The sequence below is a fragment of the Athene cunicularia genome (assembly GCF_003259725.1).
Source record: "Athene cunicularia isolate RWA chromosome 8 unlocalized genomic scaffold, athCun1 chr8_part1, whole genome shotgun sequence".
Classification (NCBI taxonomy): domain Eukaryota; kingdom Metazoa; phylum Chordata; class Aves; order Strigiformes; family Strigidae; genus Athene; species Athene cunicularia.
In genome coordinates this window covers 20,064,082-20,085,336 of record NW_020799109.1, presented here as the reverse complement: position 1 = coordinate 20,085,336, position 21,255 = coordinate 20,064,082, and the positions used below count along the sequence as shown (strand labels likewise).

The 21,255-nt window shown below is 38.4% G+C and overlaps 1 protein-coding gene across 1 annotated transcript in view; it reads left to right on the top strand.

Moving 5' to 3' along the window:
• Positions 1-20,061, top strand: part of DPYD (dihydropyrimidine dehydrogenase) — a 349,307-nt gene extending 329,246 nt beyond the window's left edge. Inside the window, exons 21-23 of the mRNA XM_026853962.1 lie at positions 4,163-4,306; positions 15,756-15,896; positions 18,623-20,061. Coding sequence (XP_026709763.1) covers positions 4,163-4,306; positions 15,756-15,896; positions 18,623-18,793 — 456 coding nt within the window. The 3' untranslated portion in view covers positions 18,794-20,061. The remainder of the gene's footprint in view (positions 1-4,162; positions 4,307-15,755; positions 15,897-18,622) is intronic.
• The last annotated feature ends 1,194 nt before the right edge of the window (positions 20,062-21,255 follow it).

The following is a 21,255-nucleotide window of genomic DNA, read 5'->3' as shown; positions in this document are numbered from 1 at the left end:
GTGGACTTTCCCAGAATAAGGAGCAGATCAGTTTCAAAGTTAGAAATAAAGTCTGGGTCGTCTGACACGTCTTCCACTTCCCTGTTCACTAGCCTGTTCCACCAGTTAGGCTACTTGCTGACGTGCCCATAAAAATTGCAGCAATTTGAAGTGGTGGATTCTCTCTACTTTTTACCATTAGGAAACAAGCACCTTTTTTAGTTCATAATATGCTCAATTACCTTTAGATTGATCCATGAATAAATTATAATCAAAACAGACTTATTCACCTTAAAGCTCTCCCAGCTTAAGGTTTTCATTGTTGATTCATTATGTTGTCAGTTCTCTATTGGCAGGGTAATGCTTTTTTATATCTGGATAGAGACAGTTTTAGTGGAAGATACTGTTATCTTTAAATGAGTAGGATTTAGCTTTTCTGGTGAGAACAAATTCATCAATGATGAATCCCTGGAGAAACTACTGAAACAAAAATCACAATGTTGCTGGCGATTTATACAGTTCATCAGTTAAAAATCAGATTTTGGAAGTCAGGGGGCATGGATATTTTTCCTTTCTTTCTGTAAAATACTCTAGCACAGTATTTCGAGCTTCAGTTTTGTGATAATGCAGTTATGAACAATGAAATAATACTGCTTAATATTTTTATTTTGTTTCCATTCTTGATGTTATCACTCCAATATAAACACATTGAATTATTGCTATATAGAGACAGATGGATACAAATAATGTGGCTATAGACATCCCTGATACAGATATACAAGTAGACAAGAATTATCTAATTACTCTGCTTGTTGCAATCTTCTAACCGCTGGCTATGATCCACATATTCATATTAATTGTTTTTTTCTAGGCAGATGTTGATATGACAAAGATATCAGTGTGTGAAGAGTATAGTGACATTGGAATATATGGAATTTAAAATAAAACCCCACAACATACTGTAGAAAGATTTCAAAAGCAGACTCACCAAGTTCTGTGTTTGTACTTTCATTGGGAATTGTGCTGTTAAATCCCCCATGTTCTTAGGAAGGTATCCCCTATAATGATTAGAGGTGATTTAATTTTAAACTCTTAAATATCCATCTCTTCAGCAGTTCTTTCAACATGTTTCCACTTTGGCTATATCCAATAACCAGCTTCATTAAAATATTGCTTGCCATTTCATATGGCCTTTGACTCCAAAACATTTGAAACCACAGCTCTGAACAATAAGAAGTCTCATCAGCGTTCCCTGTATCTGCGCATTGCTCATAAGGGGAACCATCAATAAGTCCTTCCTAAGATCCTGAGGCTACATTTTCATGTATTATTTATTGTTATAGAAAAGATTGCTGGTTTTCAGTGTTGTTTGATGAAATTTGACTTGGCTGCTTGTGAACTATGAGAGTCCAAACACAAAATAACCAGACCATTTGTATGGGCACACAGTCACCTTCTGTTAAATCAGTGGAAGTTCATTGTGTATGCCCAAACCTGGACTAAGACCTAGCTGTTTCTTAATTAACTTAAATTCCATTTAATCTGTTTATTGATGGAAAACCAGCAATGCACAGCAAAGACTAAGGTTGGATATGTGTTTTCTAGATTAATCATAATGTCATTTATTTTTAAATGATACAGATTATATATGTTAATTTAACTGCATGCATGTTATTATGAAGTGTGAATTATGGTGCTGATGCTATTTGCACACTTCAAAATTTATGCTGTGCATACATGTAGCTATGTTAGACATAAATATCTAAATACCTCCATCTCACAGCTTAGAAAATTAACTCATTGCCTTTGTAATTTGCTCTGCACCTCTACACAGAAATATTTTTTTTCCCACACTTTTCCTTAGATCACCCATTTCATTTTAATATTCTCAGTATTTCTGTCTGTAGAAATTAGGAGATTGGGCATACATTAAGACAACAGAAAAGTAAAGGATTTATTCTGCAAAGATTTGGCTATTCTTTCCAAAGATGATCTTCAATCAGTCAAGCCATGAACGTCTCCTCTCTCTACTGCTTCAGTTCAAACCTCAGCAAAATTAGCTTTGCTACCTACTCTGAATGTCAGCAATTCAATTCCTGGACAGACAGGGAAGAGTCCAAAAATGCTTTGTCATCAGGTCTCCTGCCCTCTCAAACCCAAAGTTGTTGGCATCAGCACATAAATTATGGAGAGAAAATAGTTTCTCAGTGACACAGCTACTACTTATTCATAGCTAAAATGTATTTCTAATTAATGCAGCCTAGCAGACATACAAGAACACTTTTTATCAACATTTGTAATTTTTAGATTTTTTGCTAGAAGTCTTAGGCTTTCTAAAAGTCATATAAAGAATTGAGTAGTCTGTGTGCGCTTTAGAGCCGATTGATTAGATTGAAATTAGACAGATTTTTCCTTCTGTTCATTTTCCTGTTTAAAATAATTCTGGGTTTGCTGTCTTATTTGACTTTGGTATGTAAGACCACTACCTTACTGCTGTCTGCAGTAATACTTAAAGCCTTATTTTAAGACATCCTCAAACAGTTCCTTTCCAAAATCATGTATGGCAACCGCAGAAAAAGGAAAGTTTGTTTGATGTCTGTAAGGAAGCCCTTGAATACTCAGGAACAAAGTTTCCATTGAACAAACAAAACAAGAGCCCTTTGCTGATGGGCAAACTCAGGCTACATCTAGATATGGGACAGGTGGAGTCTGCAACATGCCCCACAGTTGTGGTCTTGCATTTGGCAAGACTAAGGCTTTGTCCCAGAGTACGACTCAGACCCAGCCTGCAGAGGAGGGCACCTCCTCTGGAGAGCACCATGAGACTGCAAGTCTTCTTCTGACTTGAAGTTAAGTCTTGAAGGCAGGGAAGCATTTCCAGGACTTCACCCTCTGGCTAAAAACCTAGCAGCCAAGAAGGCTTTAATTTGCCATAACAAGAAGCCTAAGGTCCCAAGGTTGGGTATCATGACTGACAGAGCTCATTGAGGAATTTTTCTCCTAAGGATTAGCCAAGGGGCAGGGTAATCTCTTCTGGATTTACTTCATTTTAAAAAATAATAATTTCTAAATTTTTTAATAATTCTGGTTTTAAAATTCACATTGAAATTACCTCTTAAAAAATTGATAACCACAGCAGTACTGTATCTTGTTCGATATGCTCTTTGAGGTTGTATTATTAGCGTGAATTAATGCTAGCAACTGCTGAGGCTATGTATCCCCTGTTACTACCTGCTAGTTTCTGCAATACTGCAGTAGCTTCTGAACAGGGTTTAGTTAGGTGGATAAAATATCTTTGCAGAATAAGGAACTAGTTTCAGGGGAGGAAGGACGTGGTCTTTTGCATTAAGCAAAAATCCATTATTTCTACTATTTTTCATTCACCTAAATCTGTGATTGTGGCACACTACGGTTGTCCATGTCTCTGCTAGGTAAGCAAAGGGAAGTTCCCTTTTTTCAAGAAGCTGGGTATTTATGAAACCTGAACCAGCACTTTCATGGTTTTGGGTGAGACATGAGTTTTGCAATTCAGTGATATCTTCCTCAAGAATTTGCTTAATTGGGTTCAAGGATTAAATGTTGCAGAAAAGACTGCAAGTGGGACATAGATGTAAATTAGGAGATTAGAATGTGTTTCATTTCATTTGATGTTTGTTAGCCTTCTTTGACAGGTCAAGACAGCCTTCTGTTATCAGAATGCAAAATGCATGTTGGTAAGCTTTAAAATATATATATATTTTTAATATATTCAGATATCCATACAAATAATCTTAAAGATGGAACCCTTATAAGTAAGCTGACAATTTTATGATACCTTTCCACGTACTACAGAAATAAAGTTATGCATTTGAATTATTTAGAATGATACATTTCATGTATAAGCAAGTATGCAATGGGGAAATATAAGACTGTTGGATGCTGACCTGCAATTCAGCTATTTTTCTGCTGTGGTATATTAATATTTCAATATTCAATATATATTTTCAAGTCAGATCCTGAAGCTCCTATTTGATTTTTATTCACTTCTCACTCTGGTACAGTCTCACTGATTTCAATTTCAACTTCCTGAATAAGAGGAAAGTTACACTCAGCAAGGACTTAGGATCTCACCCTTGGGATCAGACTCACCTTTTTGCTTCACCCATTCATTAAGCATAATCATGTTTTCTGGTTTTTGTTTCAGAAACTACCTAGTTTTGGGCCTTACCTGGAACAACGCAAAAAGATAATAGCTGAGAACAAGATTAAACTGAAGGAACAGAGCATGGCTGCTGTGCTTCCCAAGAAAAAGCATTTCATTCCGAAGAAGCCCATTCCAGCAATCAAGGTAACAAAAATACACGCTTATGCATAAGAAATGATCAGCTATCAGGCAGTTGACATGCACAGTCATTTCTAGCAGCTTGAGCTGTTTATTACTGCTTTTAAGCTTGTTAGAGGGCATCAAAGACAACTATTTATACAGACTTTCTAGCTTTTAACCAAAATCAATAGGAAATGATTTGTGATGTACATGTATAGGTATTTCCCTAATGTCATTTTTCAAAATGAAGATATTCAGGCAATGCAATGGTAATTGTAGAACAAGGCAATGGTAATGCCTTAAAGAACAAAGTCGAACTGCTAACAATTTCTTTCAGTTTGAATGCTACAGTGTAAGCTCAGTTTTGTATGATACCTTTTGATTACTTGCAATGTGCTAAATACCTCCATCTCTCATGTAGGATCAGTTGAAAAGGTTGGTGTTCAGGACATCTGAAACCTGTGTCATAGGTTTTCAGACTGAACTTTTAAAGCTGGAGAATGTTTATCTAAGTAGCTGATCCACCATCTACAATGAGTAAATGTCAAGGTGAAAATAAAACCTGTGACCCCATCTACTGCATAATCCATACATTGGAGCTTTTCCATTCCCTTATGTATCCAATAAATGTCAATAAAATAAAACATCAAAAGCTAATTACTGTAGGCGTTCACTTCAGGCCTTACTTAAACTTCATGTCTGAGTAGGAAAAAGAAGCAGGAAATTTTTTTTTTTTTTTTTAAATCATGTAGGCCTTTTTATAAAGCAGTGTGAAAATTATATCTCTTGAGTTTGTTGACTGTCTTCCTCATATGTGTGAGAATAGATATCTACAGATAGATAACTTTCACTGTATGATCAGATCTGTAAGAATTCTTGCAAAAATAAGGCCAAACATAAAATACAATACGAGCAGTGGCTCAAAATAACACATAATTCCCCAGGGAATTTTGCAGTTTACCAACACATGCAGTACTCCAAGCTAACTCGTAGAACTGCAAAACCAGCCAAGAAGAAATTTTGAGTCATCTTGAGTTAAATAGTTTGCCACTTCTGTAGACCTCTCTCAGTTTTTTGGACGGCTTATTTTGTTTTATTTATTTCGTTTATTGAAAATCACTCCCCTCCTCTTGTGCTGAGGTTCCCTTCTTTATGTATACAAAAAGTTCCAAAGAACAGCAATCTACTCTTTTTTTTTCCTGCTATGGTGAGCATTTTCAAAGCCTACTTGACCTCAGAGGTTTTATGGTTCTGTTCTCTTTGCAGGGAAAGTATTGATGTAGGGAAAAAGAAAAAGAAGAAGAAACGGCCAATAACTGCATTTTCAATGAGATAGCTTACTTCTGAAAACAGCAGAAAACCAAAAAACTGATACCATCGAAAAGCAAATAAACTGAATGAAGGAAGAAATTTAGTGAGAGAAAAAAAACAGACATAAAGACTTGAAAAAAACATAAATAAAAAGTTGAGGTCAATAATTTATCAAGCCTAACTCCAAGTACAAAAGCAAAAAAGAACCAAGTAGTAGGAGATAGATTAAAAAGAATAAAAGGGGCCCTACTGCAGGGAAGAGGAAAATTAATTCCCCAAACAAAAAACTTCTGTTTATAAAGACATTGAATACTTTCATGTGGTGTCTGTGAGGAGCTCCTCAGCTAGAGAAATCAGGTTAGCATCTTTCACACAACTTCACTTAAATGAGACTGAAAAAGACTGAAGCAAGTAGAAGAAGGTTGGAACTACCAGAGCGCATTCTTGACAGTCTTTCACTCTGACCATGTCCTTAGAAGGGAATGTTTTAACCATAATGAGAAAAACAGCAATGAGAGATGCCGACTAAGAAATAGGAAAATAACTGGGTTTTTCTTCAAGTAGGGAACCACTACAAAGGGAGGTTTTAATAAATTTTATTATTAATAGATCCATCTATTATTATATTATAGGGAAAATCTGCCAGGAGGATTCTGAATATCCATTAAACAAGCTGAATGGAGCTTAATGAAAAAAGGTGATTTATCTGATACCCTTCCCTGATCAGGAATTCTCCACAGAGAGAGGCAGAAGAGCTCAGACTTGAGTGATTTATTCGTAAACTGTCCAAGAAGTATTCACATTTAGAATTGCAAATCCCAGACTGTCTCCAAGCAGTTCTGTCTTGGCTGACCCTTTAGAGAGGAGAGAATATGTTCTGTTAGTTCAGACTAGGATATCAGGTGGTGGGAATGGTCAACTCCTATAGCTAGTCCCACCCTAACTCTAGTTTTTTAGAGGAGTGAAGAGGTATGCTTGAAAGCTGATTGGATTTGAGAGATAGCTGTCCTTGAAAGAGCTATGACCCTTGCTTTGGCCAATTGTGGTTTTGGAAGGTTGCTGCAAATTTCCTGATGCCTGCCCAGAACTCCCTCATCTGCCTAATCGGCTGTTGGGTTGGTGATATGTAAATTCCAACATTTGTTTAAATTTCACATGCTGCCAAAATGCCATTTTTTGCATATTTTAAAACCCTCTGCGACTATCCAAAATCTAATTTAATTTTTGGATAGCTTGTCCCATGACTTTTCTCTTTATTTTCTTTATTTTTCAATATTAATTGAAACTGCATACTTTGATATTCAGCAGAGTTGCTTCTTCTTTTCTCACTTGTCTGTAATATCAGAATTTCTGCCATATGTGGAGATGTGCCCTGGATCTTTCCTTTTCAGTTGCATTTTTGTACAGCTCCCACTCATGTATTTGCATACCTCAGGTTACCTCCTTTCTACTTTAATTTCTTTCCTTATACATTCCTATGTGTTTTTCCTAATAATTTAGTTTTTTGTCCTTCAGGGCCTACACTGTAATATTTGAACACAATTTATCTGCTTGTTTTGTTTCTTCCCTTTTTAATCAACAGGTCTTGCTGTAGAGATTGCCCTGTTTGGTAGTTTAAATGCTCTGGCATAGCTCCGTTTGTCAGCTTAGCTAGGGCATGACATGTTGTTCCACCTGTTGCAAACATATCCATAGAGATCCTCAAGCTTAAATTCTTTGTTTGAACTATTTTTCACCCTTGTGTGTGCAGATATCACAGAATCAACTAGGTTGGAAAGGACCTTGAAGATCATCTAGATCAACTGTTAACCTAACACTGAAAGTTCACAACTGCAACATATCCCTCAGCACTATGTCCACCCTATTCTTAAACACCTCCAGGGATGGGGACTCTACCACCTCCCTGGGCAGCCCATTCCAACGCCTAACAACCCCTTCTGGAAAGAAATACTTCCTGACATCTAGTCTAAACTTTCCCTGGCGCAACTTGAGTCCATTACCTCTTGTCCTATCGCTTGTTACTTGGTTAAAGAGACTCATCCCCAGCTCTCTGCAATCTCCTTTCAGGGAGCTGTAGAGGGCGATGAGGTCTCCCCTCAGCCTCCTCTTCTCCAGACTAAACACCCCCAGTTCCCTCAGTTCCCTCAGCTGCTCTTAGTAAGACCTGTCCTCCAGACCCTTCACCAGCTTCGTTGCCCTTCTCTGGACACGCTCGAGTCATTCAATGTCCTTTTTATAGTGAGGGGCCCAAAACTGAACTCGGGAATCGAGGTGCGGCCTCACCATTGCCGAGTACAGGGGTAAGATCCCTTCCTTGTCCCTGCTGGCCACACTACTGCTGACACAAACCAAGATATGTTTACATAGTCTTTCGCACATACATATCTGCAGGTCTTTTTATGCTGATTTGATGCCATAAGCACCTGGCTGGAAGCCAGCACCATGAGAAGCATCTAGCCACATTTAGTCCTGTGCTGTACTTATTCTATTAAACCCTTTTAAGAAGTGACGTATATTGATCTAGGCACAGCACCGTTATACCATAATGGTACCATTTGGATCCTTCCTGGCATGTATCTGGGTGGTTCAACATGAGTAGTTTTGGCTTGTGCTTGCCTCTCTGGAAGAGACCATATTGTAATCTTCACCATAAACATGGAGGTTTTGTATATTTCAGGTGGAACTATGCATGTGTCTCCCATAATTTATGGGACTCTAAGTCTGCTTCTCCCAAGTATTTGCTCCAACATGAATCACAGCAGTAATCTCTCCTGCAGTAGCCCATAATGATCCCTTCTCTATCACAGTACCTCAGAGAATATTCTCATTACATGTGACAGTTCAAGCAAATTTAAGTTAGTCTTCAGATATGGGGAGAAAGCCTAGAGTCCAAACCTCCTCTCTCCCTCCCTGCTCTCACTGTAGAAGGACTGCCTCAAATGGAATGGAATGGAATGGAATGGAATGGAATGGAATGGAATGGAATGGAATGGAATGGAATGGAATGGAATGGAATGGAGTAGAGTAGAGTAGAGTAGAGTAGAGTAGAATAGAATAGAATAGAATAGAATAGAATAGAATAGAATAGAATAGAATAGAATAGAACATAATTTCAGTTGGAAGGGACCTATAATGATCATCTAGTCCAACTGCCTGACCAATTCAGGGCTGATAAAGTTAAAGCATATTATTGAAGGCATTGTGCAGATGATGCTTTAACACTGACAGACTTGGGGCATCAACCACCTCTCTAGGAAGCCTGTTCCAGTGTTCAACCACTCTTGGTAAATAAATGTTTCCTAATGTCCAGTCTAAGCCTCCCCTGGTACAGCTTTGAACCATTCCCACATGTCCTGTCACTGGATCCCAGGGAGAAGAGATCAGCAGCTCTCTCTCTAATTCCCCTCATCAGGAAGCTGTAGAGAGCGATGAGGTTGCCCCTTGGTCTCCTTTTCTGCAAACCAGACAAACCCAGACTCCTTAGCTGCTCCTCACAGCTTTGTTGCCCTCCTCCGGATACATTCACGTGTTAACACCCTTCTTCAATTGCGGGGCCCAGAACTGCACACAGTACTCAAGATGAGGCCTCACCAACACTGAATACAGCAGGATAATCACCTCTTTTGAGCAGGTGGTTATACTGTGTGTGATGTACCCCAGGATGTGGTTTGCCTCTTGGCTGCCAGGGAACGCTGCAGACTCCTGTTGAGCCTGCTGTCAACCAGCACCCCCAGATCCCTTTCTGCAGGGCTGGTCTCCAGCCACTCCTCTCCCAGTTTATACTTGGACCTGACATTACTCCATACTAGGTGCAGAATCCAGCATTTGGACTTCTTAAATTTCATCCCATTAATCATTGCCCAGTGCTTCAGTCTGACTAGATCCCTCTGCAAGGCTGCCATTGTGCGAGCAGCCTGTAAGAGGAAGGTCACTATGCTACTCTATGTAAAACTGGAATGACTGTGTATTCCAGATCATGGCTGATTAATATAACAACATTACAGTAATTATGGTGCTGTTTGCTATCATAACATCTTGCTAGTTTGCTTGTCTCTTCTCAGGACAGCACATCAAGCAGAAGGTTTTGTGAGCTGTCCACGGTGTGTCCTGCTGTGTTTTCTCTTTGAAGCTTTCTTTTATCTAGACTGTATCTTGTTGGCAAGAACAGCGAAAGTTACTTATTTTGATACACTGTTAGTCAAACTGCATTTTTTCACCATGGTAGTACCTGTTTATCTAGTTTAATACCTATGAAATTCCTTGGGTTTTCTTTAATTTAGTTAAAACTACAATCTGCATCAACTCTATATAGTCTTCTGGTTCAAACCTTTTTCTGGAACACACACACAAGCATATCTAAACCAGAAGATTGAGACACTTTGGTGTGTTCATATTTTGCCTTTTCTGAACATTGATCATTGTATTTCAGCTCTTTTTTCTTTGTTTAGCCAGCTTGCAATCCCACTTCATGGCTGCTTAAATTTCAGAGCTCTGTTGTGTCAGAAGCCTGTGTCAGAAGCCTCCTGAAACATAAAATTTGCCAGGTTTTTTGTTTGTTTGTTTGTTTGTTTGTTTGTTTTATTGCCTCATGCTCTTCTTAAAGAATTGTGATAGATTCACAAGGCATAATTTTCATTACAGAAGCCATGTTGAATTAACATGGTAAGGGTTAATTTGAGTTATTTTGTAAGCCCCTCTTTAGCTAGTACTGCAACTGTTTTACTTGTTTTACTGAAGCAAGGCTTGGAGGTCCCTAAATCCCAATGCATGTTTAATAACCTTTTTAACTATTGGCAAAGCATCTATAATCTTTCACTGTAAGGTTAGTTTTAATGACATTACATATTTTTGTTAGCCCCTTTACTGTAAATTGACCTTAGTCGTGTACTCTCGGATTCTGTTGACTTTTTCTTCTTTAATCCATAATTTTTTTCCTAATATTTCTTCTTTTCATCTCTCTCTCTGACAGTACCTCACTCTTATTACCAAAAAAGAACAGGTGGAAAGCAGGTATCTCCCTAATGGAGAGAAACACTGGTACAGAAAGTCATTTACTTTCTTTGCAACCTTTGCATCCCCTTTTCATGCTATCTCTGTATCCTAATGAGGGCACTTCTGCACACCACCTTGTTCTTTCACAACCTATTGAATCCTAAGATCTGCCCAAATACCCCATAAATAATAATCAACAGATAGAGTACATGGGATCAAGTGCACAACTTTGCCATATAAAAGTCAGATGCTTTGTTAGGAGGTTTTTTTATTACTTGGTGGTGAATCAGCTTCAGCATTTGTATCATAGTCAATGATCCCTCGGAGACTTAAAGACTGAGGTTGAGGCCTGTCCATAAGACAGACTGCTATTCACAACAGAAGGAACTCTGCTTCTGGTAATCTAAAGGCTACCCTGCTTTTCTTACCTGCTGTTGCTGTCATCCTCAAGTGCACAAAGTTCTCAGTCAGTGACCCTTTCTCTTGAACACGGTGTGACATGCAAGGTATTTTATGGTGACTCAAAAAAGTGCAAGAAGTGGACAAGCATGTGTGTTCCCTTTGAACTCTCTATACGAGATGCAGTACTCTGCACTTTGTATGGCTTTCTAATGAACTAATGAGAGGCCTGTGATGAGATCTCTAGAGCGCAGTATGGTCTTTATAGCGTGGTCTGCATGAAGATGGACACAGCAGGCCCAGAAGGAGCCATACCAGAACCATGAACTGTATTTACAAATATTGGTTCACTAATATGATGGCTAAAGAAAAGCTAATCCCCATAAAATATTTGATATATTAACATTAAAAATGCAGCTATAGTAATAAAAATAGCATTGTTAAAATAATACCCTACTGAATAGATCTGGTCCTTGTGTATACTCAAAACCACATCTGCCTAGCGTAATGACAAAATGATTTTTTTTTTCTGTACTCATTAGTAACATAAAACTAATGGATTCTGCTCTGATTCTCTCCATAGCAACTGAATTCCCTGCCAGTTCCAGTTGCAGGACTAAATTCCCAGTTTATTTTAGTACACTTCTGTTGAGAAGAGTGGGACAGCACAGCAGTAATCAAAGGAGCACTCCAGGTCCCTGAGATTGCAAAGGTGTAATTTAGGACAAAATTTAACTTCCAGGTTTTTTGTTTTGGTTTGGTTTGGGTTTTTTTAATTGCTGCTGGTAATGCATAAGCCAGAAAGAACACAGCTTGACTTTCAGAACCTGGCTTCTGTTTGCAGGTCTGGCAGTCGGCAAAAAACCCCATTATACTGTAAACAGTGCAAATTTGATCCGGAGGCCATTGAGATATACCAAGTGTGGAATCCCATAGTGCCATTTTAGACAGTTGCTTTTTGGAGTGAAACTGCACTTTAAACAGTGAAAGCTGATTATTTCTTGCTGCACTGTTTATTTTGTTCCAAACATTCATGATTTGATGGAAACAAGAAGCTCTGAGATAGCTTGAGATGCTGTAAAAGAGTGCACCTGCAAAACATCTTTTAAGTACCATTGCTTTTTTAGTCAGTAAAAGTCTTGAAACTTTGCAAATGAATAAAGATACACTTTTTGCTTAAGAGAAAGAAGTGATTAAAAGACACAACACCCAGGAGTGTAAATGAGCAGTAAATCATTGATAGGGTCTTTTGAAATCACTTTCAGGCCTCTAAAATGCCATCATCCTCCCTATTTGGGATTTTAAGTCCCCAAAAGTGTACTTTGTGAGCTGTGAGAAGTGAGACTTGGTTACGAATTCAGAAATCACCATGCCATATGCATTGGTTTTGTTATTCCCTTTGTAAGTTTGTAGCTGGAAAAATCTATTTTGATCATGTTCTTCTAAGCAACCATTTCCTGAGCTCTCTAATGGTATTCCTAAACCTTAGACTGTCTCTCTCCTGTCCCCCAGCTGCTTCTCTGGAAGGCCATTAACCACCTCACTCCTTTCCCATTTAAAAAGCCTTTTCTAGTTTCCAGCTTTAAATTTATTCATGGCTGGCTTATAGTCATGCATTCTTGTGCCAACATTGTCATTTAACTTAAATAGCTCTTCTCCCTCCCTGATGTATATATATGAAGAGACATCATATGCCTCCTCTGCTTTCATCTTCCTAGGCTAAACATCTTGTTGAGCTCTTTTTGTCTTCTCTCATAAGCAAGGCCCTCCATCCCATGATTATTTTAGTATCCCATCTCTGCAACCTGCTCGAGCTTTGTGGGTTTTGTTAACATCCAGACAGTATTTAAAGAATACAAATCTAAATCCAGAACCACCCTGAGAAAATTGTTAATTATCTATGCTGTTTAAAAGTCTGCTTTTGTTAGATTAAAAAGCCCTTCACTAACAGGAATTTCCCTTGTTGATACTTTTACAACATGAGCAGGCAGTGGAAAGCTACGTCATTGTATGTTGTGCAGATTTTACATAATTTCTTCAAATTCTTCAGTACACAGACCAGTACTTGCAGATGATGTGTGCATTTGTGACATACAGTGGAAACATGAAAGAGAGGCTTATAGGATACTTAGTATTGCTGGGGGCAGTAGATCACACAAAAACGTATGTATTTTGAAACCTGTAGCACGTACGATACAGACAAGCCTACATGAGACTTGAAACAATCTGGAGCTGAATTCTACAACTACAGTTTTTCAGCTGATACAGAAGACTGCAGAAACCTGGGAACTGTAACAACCTGAAAAGTGCTGAGCAATTCCCAGTAAATCCATGAACTTTTCTAAGACATGGAAAAGAAAATACAGGGGTGTGAGCCATTCCTGAGATCACATTTGATTTAGTTAGTTACTGTGGCTCATCAGCGGAGGCACAGTAAAGTTCAAGTCTAGTCCTTTGCAATACCAAAGTAAAAAGTATTAGCTGAAACACTTCCATAGTAGTTAATTGACCTTTTACAGTGGTTTAAGCAAACAGATTTTACTTCAAATTTGCAGTCAATTTGGACCATGCACATATTCAGCTTGCACAGCTCTATTGATGAGTGCGAACTCATTAAGCTGTGATAACTTGCTCACTTACAGTCATCTCTCCACTCTCATTATGTTGCCTTTAGCAATATGCCATAGCTGGTTTATGCTGGAAGAGCATTAATGTTCTCTACATGTTGCTGAGAAGAACTGGAAGGCTTTTAGCATTAAATGAATGCAACCAAGGTGTTTCACATGTTAGCAACTTGGGGCTTTGGCACAGAGAAACATTTGAGTGTTTTTGCAACAAGAAAACAGGACGATTTTCCTGTCCTTCTTCCTGGACTTAGGATATGGTTGAATTTCCTATTTCAACAGTCATTAAGAGCAACTTTGTAGATCCTACCACTGCATCCAACGAAAAAATAAATTTGTCTTATTGCACATATATTGTAATATAAGTGCTGAAGGCCGGGTAGGCCTTAAAGTTAAAACTTCACTGAGATGAATGGGAGTCATTCATTAAGGAAGTAGAGCTGTTCTTGCAAGTTCTCAGCAGACTTGGGAAGACAAAGTTGGACTCATTATTTCACTTAATTCATGTAGCAGAGTTTTCCTTTAGACCTAACATTGATAAAGACATATTATCCTATTGCTCTGATGTGGCATAGGAATAATTAGGGATGCTTAGTTTGTTTGAAAGTAAGGCTGCCCAAAATAACATATGCAATGAAAGTTTCAGTTACTATAATCTGGTTCTTCTACAGTGAGAATTGAGAACAATATATAGAACTTGTATGCGATTATAAATTATACAGGTTAAATATAGCATACTACTACACAGTTAAAATGGTTGCTAATCATTTCAGAATCATTTTTTTGACTGATAGGAATAAGGTAAGCATTGCTTCTTCAAAAGCTATTGATAAATAGAATACAAAAAATATATTTTTATCACATTTCCTGGTGGTGTAAGACCAAAGCTCTATAATTCTTATAAGCTTATAATTCTGGGCAGACTTCTCTGTGTCTCATATTTGGCTTGATTATTTTTCAATTGACTTGGATCAAATTCCATAATCAAAATCATAATAACATCTTAGTTTATTATGGTAGAACGACTTTGAAGCCAGTTCTGCTCTCCTGTCAGTGAGATTTCTCTAATACTTAACAGTTATACCCCTTTTTAAAGCAAAAGTAAAATGTATTGTTGTATCACATAACCTTACTTTACTGAGCCAAACTTTATGTTAACAGTGTAGAGTTTTGCACATAAAATTGAGCTTCTTTTACAACATGGGAACTGTTGTAGAAGCCTGCTTAGTAAACTTACAAAATGTGTCCACAACCAATACAACGGCACAGAGTGAATCTTTAAAAATGCAGTTGTGTACATCATCTGTGCTATACTTCCACAAGTTGAACTAATTTAATTGAGGGATAGCTGTAGTCCAAAGGTCCTGGGACGTGTCCCATCTCTACCATTGACTCAGTGAAGATGAACTGTCAGTGAACTGTGCATATAAAGTAGAAATGGTTTGCATCAGGTAGGTGTCCAACAACTTCTTTTAAAGGGCATGTCTTCCCCTTGTGGTATGTACCCATATGCTGTCCTGCCAGACACCTTTTCTTTTGCAGCACAGATGTGTAAGGTTGATGCCACAGATTGCTCTCTGTGAAGTTAACAGAACTGAATCAAGTCTCACAGGATTAGACCCACAGCTTACTTCTGTAAAAATTTGCAATAAACTGATGATCATGTGTGCATTTTACTAAAGACAGAAAAGCAATTATTGGTCTGTCAGTTTGTTTGATCATGCCCTTTTCTTTTCTTGCTGTGATTTCTTAAATCTGTGCTAATGAGAAGTGACCAAGGATGATCTGATTGTAGCATGTTGCTCCTGCCATGCTCCATTTTGTTCCTTGAAGTTTCACACAATAATGGTGAAACAATAGCACATTCCAAATCAAGTACTAAATGTGTAACCTATTTGTAGTATGTGTTTGTATATAGATGTGTATTTCTAATGCTGCCTACATTCAAAATGGGCCTCTATGGAACATTCTTCATATTATACAGAAGTTATGAAGGTCTGCAACTTGGAAATTTACAAGAAAAATCCTAAACATCATCACAACGCATGGCCAAGTCTTCCATATCCAAGTACTAGAGAGTACTCCTGTGAAGCTATAGAAACTACTTAGGTATCTCTAAATGAGTCGATAACTTTTTTTTTCCCTAGGATGTAATTGGAAAAGCACTGCAGTATATTGGAACATATGGTGAGCTCTGCAACACAGAGCAAGTCGTGGCTCTGATTGACGAGGAAATGTGTATCAACTGTGGCAAATGTTACATGACCTGTAATGATTCTGGCTACCAGGTAAGAACACAGCTGTACTTAGCAGAAAGGCACGATGAGTTATCTTTCTGCTTCTGGGAAGAATGAATCCACCTTCTGTTAATGAGCAGGTGGTGAAAACAGATGTCTAAAGTATTGGATTTGAACTCCAGCACGCTCCCAGGCTCTGCCGTGCAAGCCCTGCCTGAGCTGTTTGCACGGCAATGAGACCAGCACCCAGCATGGCTTCTTCTGGAGGGCTGTGCAGAGTGTACAACACCTCACTGGCTTGCTCTGGGTCACTCTCCCAGTCTCTCCCCAACTGCAAGCGGGAAGTGGGATTCTGTTTAAGAGGAAGAAAATGAAGGAGACACAACTCAGATGACAGTAAATGTAGTTCTTTTAGTATATGAGGAAGAAAGGTCAGAATGCATCTCTTCCCACCAAGGGAATATAAGGAGACAAGAGCTGTTCTTATTGCCAGATGCTTTTTAAGAAACCTAGTCCTTCTGTCAGTGTAACTGAACTTGAACTAATTCAGGTTTCAGGCAGGTGAGGTTTTGTTTTGATCTTGATTGAGGTGCAAATCCTTTCTCTAGGATAGCTGCCAGGCTTTCGAGAAGCAGGTTGAAGTTTGCAGAGTCATTGCGACCAGAAAATAGCACAGTTTTGAGCTGGGGCTCCTGTTTGCAGCGAAGTATTTCTCTGATGTCTTCTCAGTACAGTAACATAAGTTGTGTGAAATGTATCACCAATTCTGTGTGCCATTCCTGTTCATCGGCACTGGAGCTAATGGACTGGGCTGCAGTAAAAAAGGCAATACAGGAGGCCTCACATTCTTTTAGAAAACCAAAATACAGTCTAGCATAACTTCCATGGAATCCAATATACAGTAAGCAATAATTTCTACATGAATTTTTGCATTCATCCCAGTCCAAAAATAGTTTGTTAAAACCAAATACTTTAACTAAGCACCAAGTTTCCTCTGAACACCATAACTTTCTGTCTATGCTTAATCCACTCTAATCAGTAGTAGGTCTGATGAATTTAATGACATACAAAGAAAGAAGTCTTCCCATTTAAAATCAACTCCTGCAATTAAAAAAAAAAAAAAAAAAAGAAAAAGTGTCAGAGCAAAGGTAGACATGTTATTTCCACTGATACAAGAAAATTAATGCTGCATTTATACCAGATTAGATTACTATAGTAGCCTTTTAACTGTCTAAATTTCTTCCTGACACTGCAATCTTCACATCTTCTCCTTCCATCAGATTTCCCAGCAAAGGAGAGTATATAGCCCTTGGAGAGCAAAAGACTGTTTATATTTAGTAAATATTCCTATTTTTTTAACGGGAAAGAAAAAAAAACATCACAAAAAGAAACCAAAGTGTAAAACTCCAGGAGTTTTTCTAAGCATAAAAAAATGTTTTTTCCTTAATTAAGGAAATAGAAAAGAAAATAATTGAAAAAAAAATTGCAAAGAAATCAAACTCCGCCCCCCCCCCTTCAAAATAGCATCTGCTTTATGCTACTCTTTGTTTCAAAAATATCCATGCTCCTGTACAGAGCTATCACCTTGTATGACTCCAACAGAAAAGCTTTCCTTAATTTAAAGTTAGCACTGTAGTCCTGACTTCCTCTCCCTCTTGGAACAACCTTTCATGACGTGCATTGTTGTTAGGGAGAGAGGAAGGAGCCCTTAAATACTCACAAACCAAAGCTCTGTTTGTGCACAAGCTAAACTAAAACTTGTAGATTCAGAGCAGTTAGTACCTACTTCGTGCCCTTGCTGGTTGCTACAGCAACTCCTGTGCTTTCCTAGTAGTGAAACCCCAAATGCGGCAAATCTGCCTTTGGAGCCCACCTGCAGCACCACCTCATCCCTCCCACCTCCTCCCCGGCTACCCCAGTTGCTGAAGGTGGTTTGGGAGATTCGCTAAGGCACCGCTTGTTTACTGAGAAGTGAGTTCAGCCTTCAGGCCTGATTTTTCCTTCCTAAAACTCTTAAAAGTAGAGACGCAGTGGTGGGGTTGTTGGTTTTTATTTTTTTTTTACTTTTCTAGGCTAGCTTCTCAGATATTGAAGGTTTTGTGGTTGTGTGATGCTTTTGATTTTGCTTTTACTTGCCATTTCTATTATACCAGGAACTTATTTCATTGAGACTGCAATTGTTATTTCACATTCAAATACACTTATCACCCTAATTGGTAATGAGGATTCACTGCATGGAAAAGTGAGAACTAAGCAAGCTCTTCCTGCCCAAAACTCATATATCCCTTTTGAAGATTTGCAGAGGAAAACAATCATATGAGGCACAGCATGCTGTGTTTTTCTCTACTATTTATTAAATTAGATTGTTTATGGTATGCTGAAAATAAATACGTTGTGGCCAGCATTGTGCTGAAGCCAAACAGGCATGGTCTGATGTCTCCCCTGAATCATTAACCCTGGCAAATTGCTGTCTTATGGAGTATTTCCTTCATGCAAAGGAGAAATATCCCTCTGGGAGTTTAAACATCATGTGCCAAATGCCTCCTTTTGTAACCAGCCCTTGTGACCCGTGAGCTTTTGCTGAGGCATTATTTGGGGGGGGGGGGGGGGTGTGGTGTTGTTTAGTTCCCTGCCAGTTGAACAGTTGCTATAGCTGCAGTGCAGAATCACACCAAGATGTCTCCAAGTGCTGTAGCACAGGAAATGCAGACACTAAAATGGGAGCAGTTTTGACCTTTTCCGTGAGTGACATCAATAATGTTTATTCCTGTTCGCAGGCTATCCAGTTTGATCCCAAAACCCACCTGCCCGCAGTTACTGACAGCTGTACAGGCTGCACCCTCTGTCTCAGTGTCTGCCCTGTTATCGACTGCATCCGCATGGTTTCCAGGACAACACCCTACGAACCAAAGCGCGGGCTGCCCTTAGCTGTGAACCCCGCGTGTTGAGGTGATCAGTCCAACAGCTAACGTGAACTTTACACTTGTTTGATGCAATTGATTTGCTTTCTAATTAGTCCTCGAAAAATCTACTCTTATAAAAAATGTAATATTGATAGCCATTACAATGAACACTGTTTTCCAATTAATATTTTTACAAAATTAAGTTCTGAAATTACAGAAAGGCAGCAGTTAGTCAGTCGTAGCTGTCAGTTGTCCACTATCTGAAGTGTAACTTTCTCCTTACAATTCATGCTGTAATTTCAAAATTTCTCTATAGACTCTTTAATCTCTATGTATTTTCTGGCTGTAAATATAATTAAGAAAGCATTTTTAATGAACTGCAAATCAGTGTACAAGCTAACTGTTTTCAAGGACGCATTTTGTAATTAAACATTACATTCAGTTTAAAAAGAGTTTCTTAGAAGATGTAATTAACTACATAGCATTCAAACAAAGCAATGTGGCTTCTATTTTTCTATGGGAAGAAATGAAAGGGAGTTTAAAATAGGATTTAAGAACTGGATTAATCACTTTCAACTACTACAGCATATGGTAGTGTATTTTTATAATCCTTTCTAATTCCTTCTCACACTAGTCACTTTATAGAATAAATTTGCTGTGCACTGACACATGCTGGACTCTTCAGATTTTTGTGTTGCATGGGTAGCTCGATCGTTACTTTTCTCCCGCAGTGAACACTCATATCATCTCTCTAAAAATGGTTTAACCAGCTTATTATGAAGTCCAGGTTGCATTTCAGGATTCTGAGATGTGACAACATTTTTTTCTCCAAGCTCATCCTCTAAATAACTTTTTAACTGTGCCAATTAATGTTCCAGAATGGACACGTTACAGGTCAGAGATCTGATTATGTGCAAACGGAATACACACCCTGCAGACTGCGTTTGCCAAACACAGACACACAGGGTAAACTGGCAGGATGATTTCCCTCAGTGCCAATTCTTCATACTTATTGGTTATGTATGGTTACAATAGTTTCACAACCAAAAAGAAATATGGATTTGTCTGTCTTGCTAAATGATATCTCAGTTTTAATCAATTTTTCATTCACAGTAGGAACTTTCTAATGTGAACATATTGCTGTCTGCTTTACTCCACTTAAGAATATAAAGCCTTTAGTTTCATAATAATAAAAAATGATCTATCAATTCAATTTCATATACACTCTATTGTGATCAGCAAAAGCTTTGATTAAAAATATAACCTGACTTTTGTTTCTTGATTTATGAACTGTGCACTGAATTATAAATAAATGTTGAAACCAACTTGGGTTTGTTTGGGGTGGGTTTTTTTATTTACTAAACAGATTTTTCTTGTAGAGGCTTGTCAGGTGGTGTTTCATGATCTCTAAGATTCACTCCAGGAATCATTAATGAGTTAATTCATGTGTACCTCTTTCCATTAATTGCCTACAGTGCAGAATATAGCATGCTCTTTGCCCCCCTTTGGTTTTGACTTGTCTTCCTTTTGCATCCCTTCCCCACACGCACGCAAACATGCACACACACACATATGTACGCTCTGTGTCACTCTAACATTTTGTAGTGTTCTTTCATTTAATATCCTCACTCCACTGTTTTGCTGACACTTTGGGCTTTCTTGATTAGATCCCTTGGCAGGCTCAAGCCTAGTGTCTCCACTAATAGCTTTTTCATCATACTTTAATTTTTCATCGTTGTGGATTTTTCACACTCAGATGAAAACAGCAACAGATAGTTGTACCGCTTAGAAAATATTTGCCTGAAACTTCTTTAAAGCTCTTGCTCTTCTAGTAGATTCTTATCTTACGTGAGCTATATAGGGGACTCACAGGAAAAGCAAGCTGCCTTGTGAATGTTAGGGGGGAAGTCTCTGCATGTACCTCTTGTACCTCTTCTGAGGAGCTGGCTGACAGGCAGCATGCCTTTGAGTGGGGCAGAAAAAAAAAATCTAAATCAGATCCTCTGCAGGTAAAATTTTGTGTTCTCACACAAAGGTAAGGTAGTTATCTTCTCCCAGGCTGTTACCATGTACTTCTTATTTGGTATCCAACCTACCATGAACCCCGAGGGGAGGAGACGGTGTGTCACCTGCGGCTGAACTGGACAGCTTCTCCAGGTCTTGTCTTCCTGCATCCTCAGACCTATTCTAAAGGCATCACATACGGTAGTTTGGGTTCTTTTAAATATAGGACAATGGCAGGAGACCTAATTTAAGTAGCTAAGAACATGTACATCATAAATGTAGCGGCAAAATTAAGAGTTTGTCCTAGGATATTCAGTAGTCGCATGACATCCAGTATTCCCAAGTAGTTATAAAGAAATCTTTGAAGGAGTAAGGGCATTCTTTGTGAATCAAGATTATAATCAAGACTATATTTGTTTACCAAAGAAGGAATAACGGGTTATATTATGCATGTTTCTTTCTCACTACCTGCCTTCTCCCCCACTCTTGTTCTGTCAAGTCCA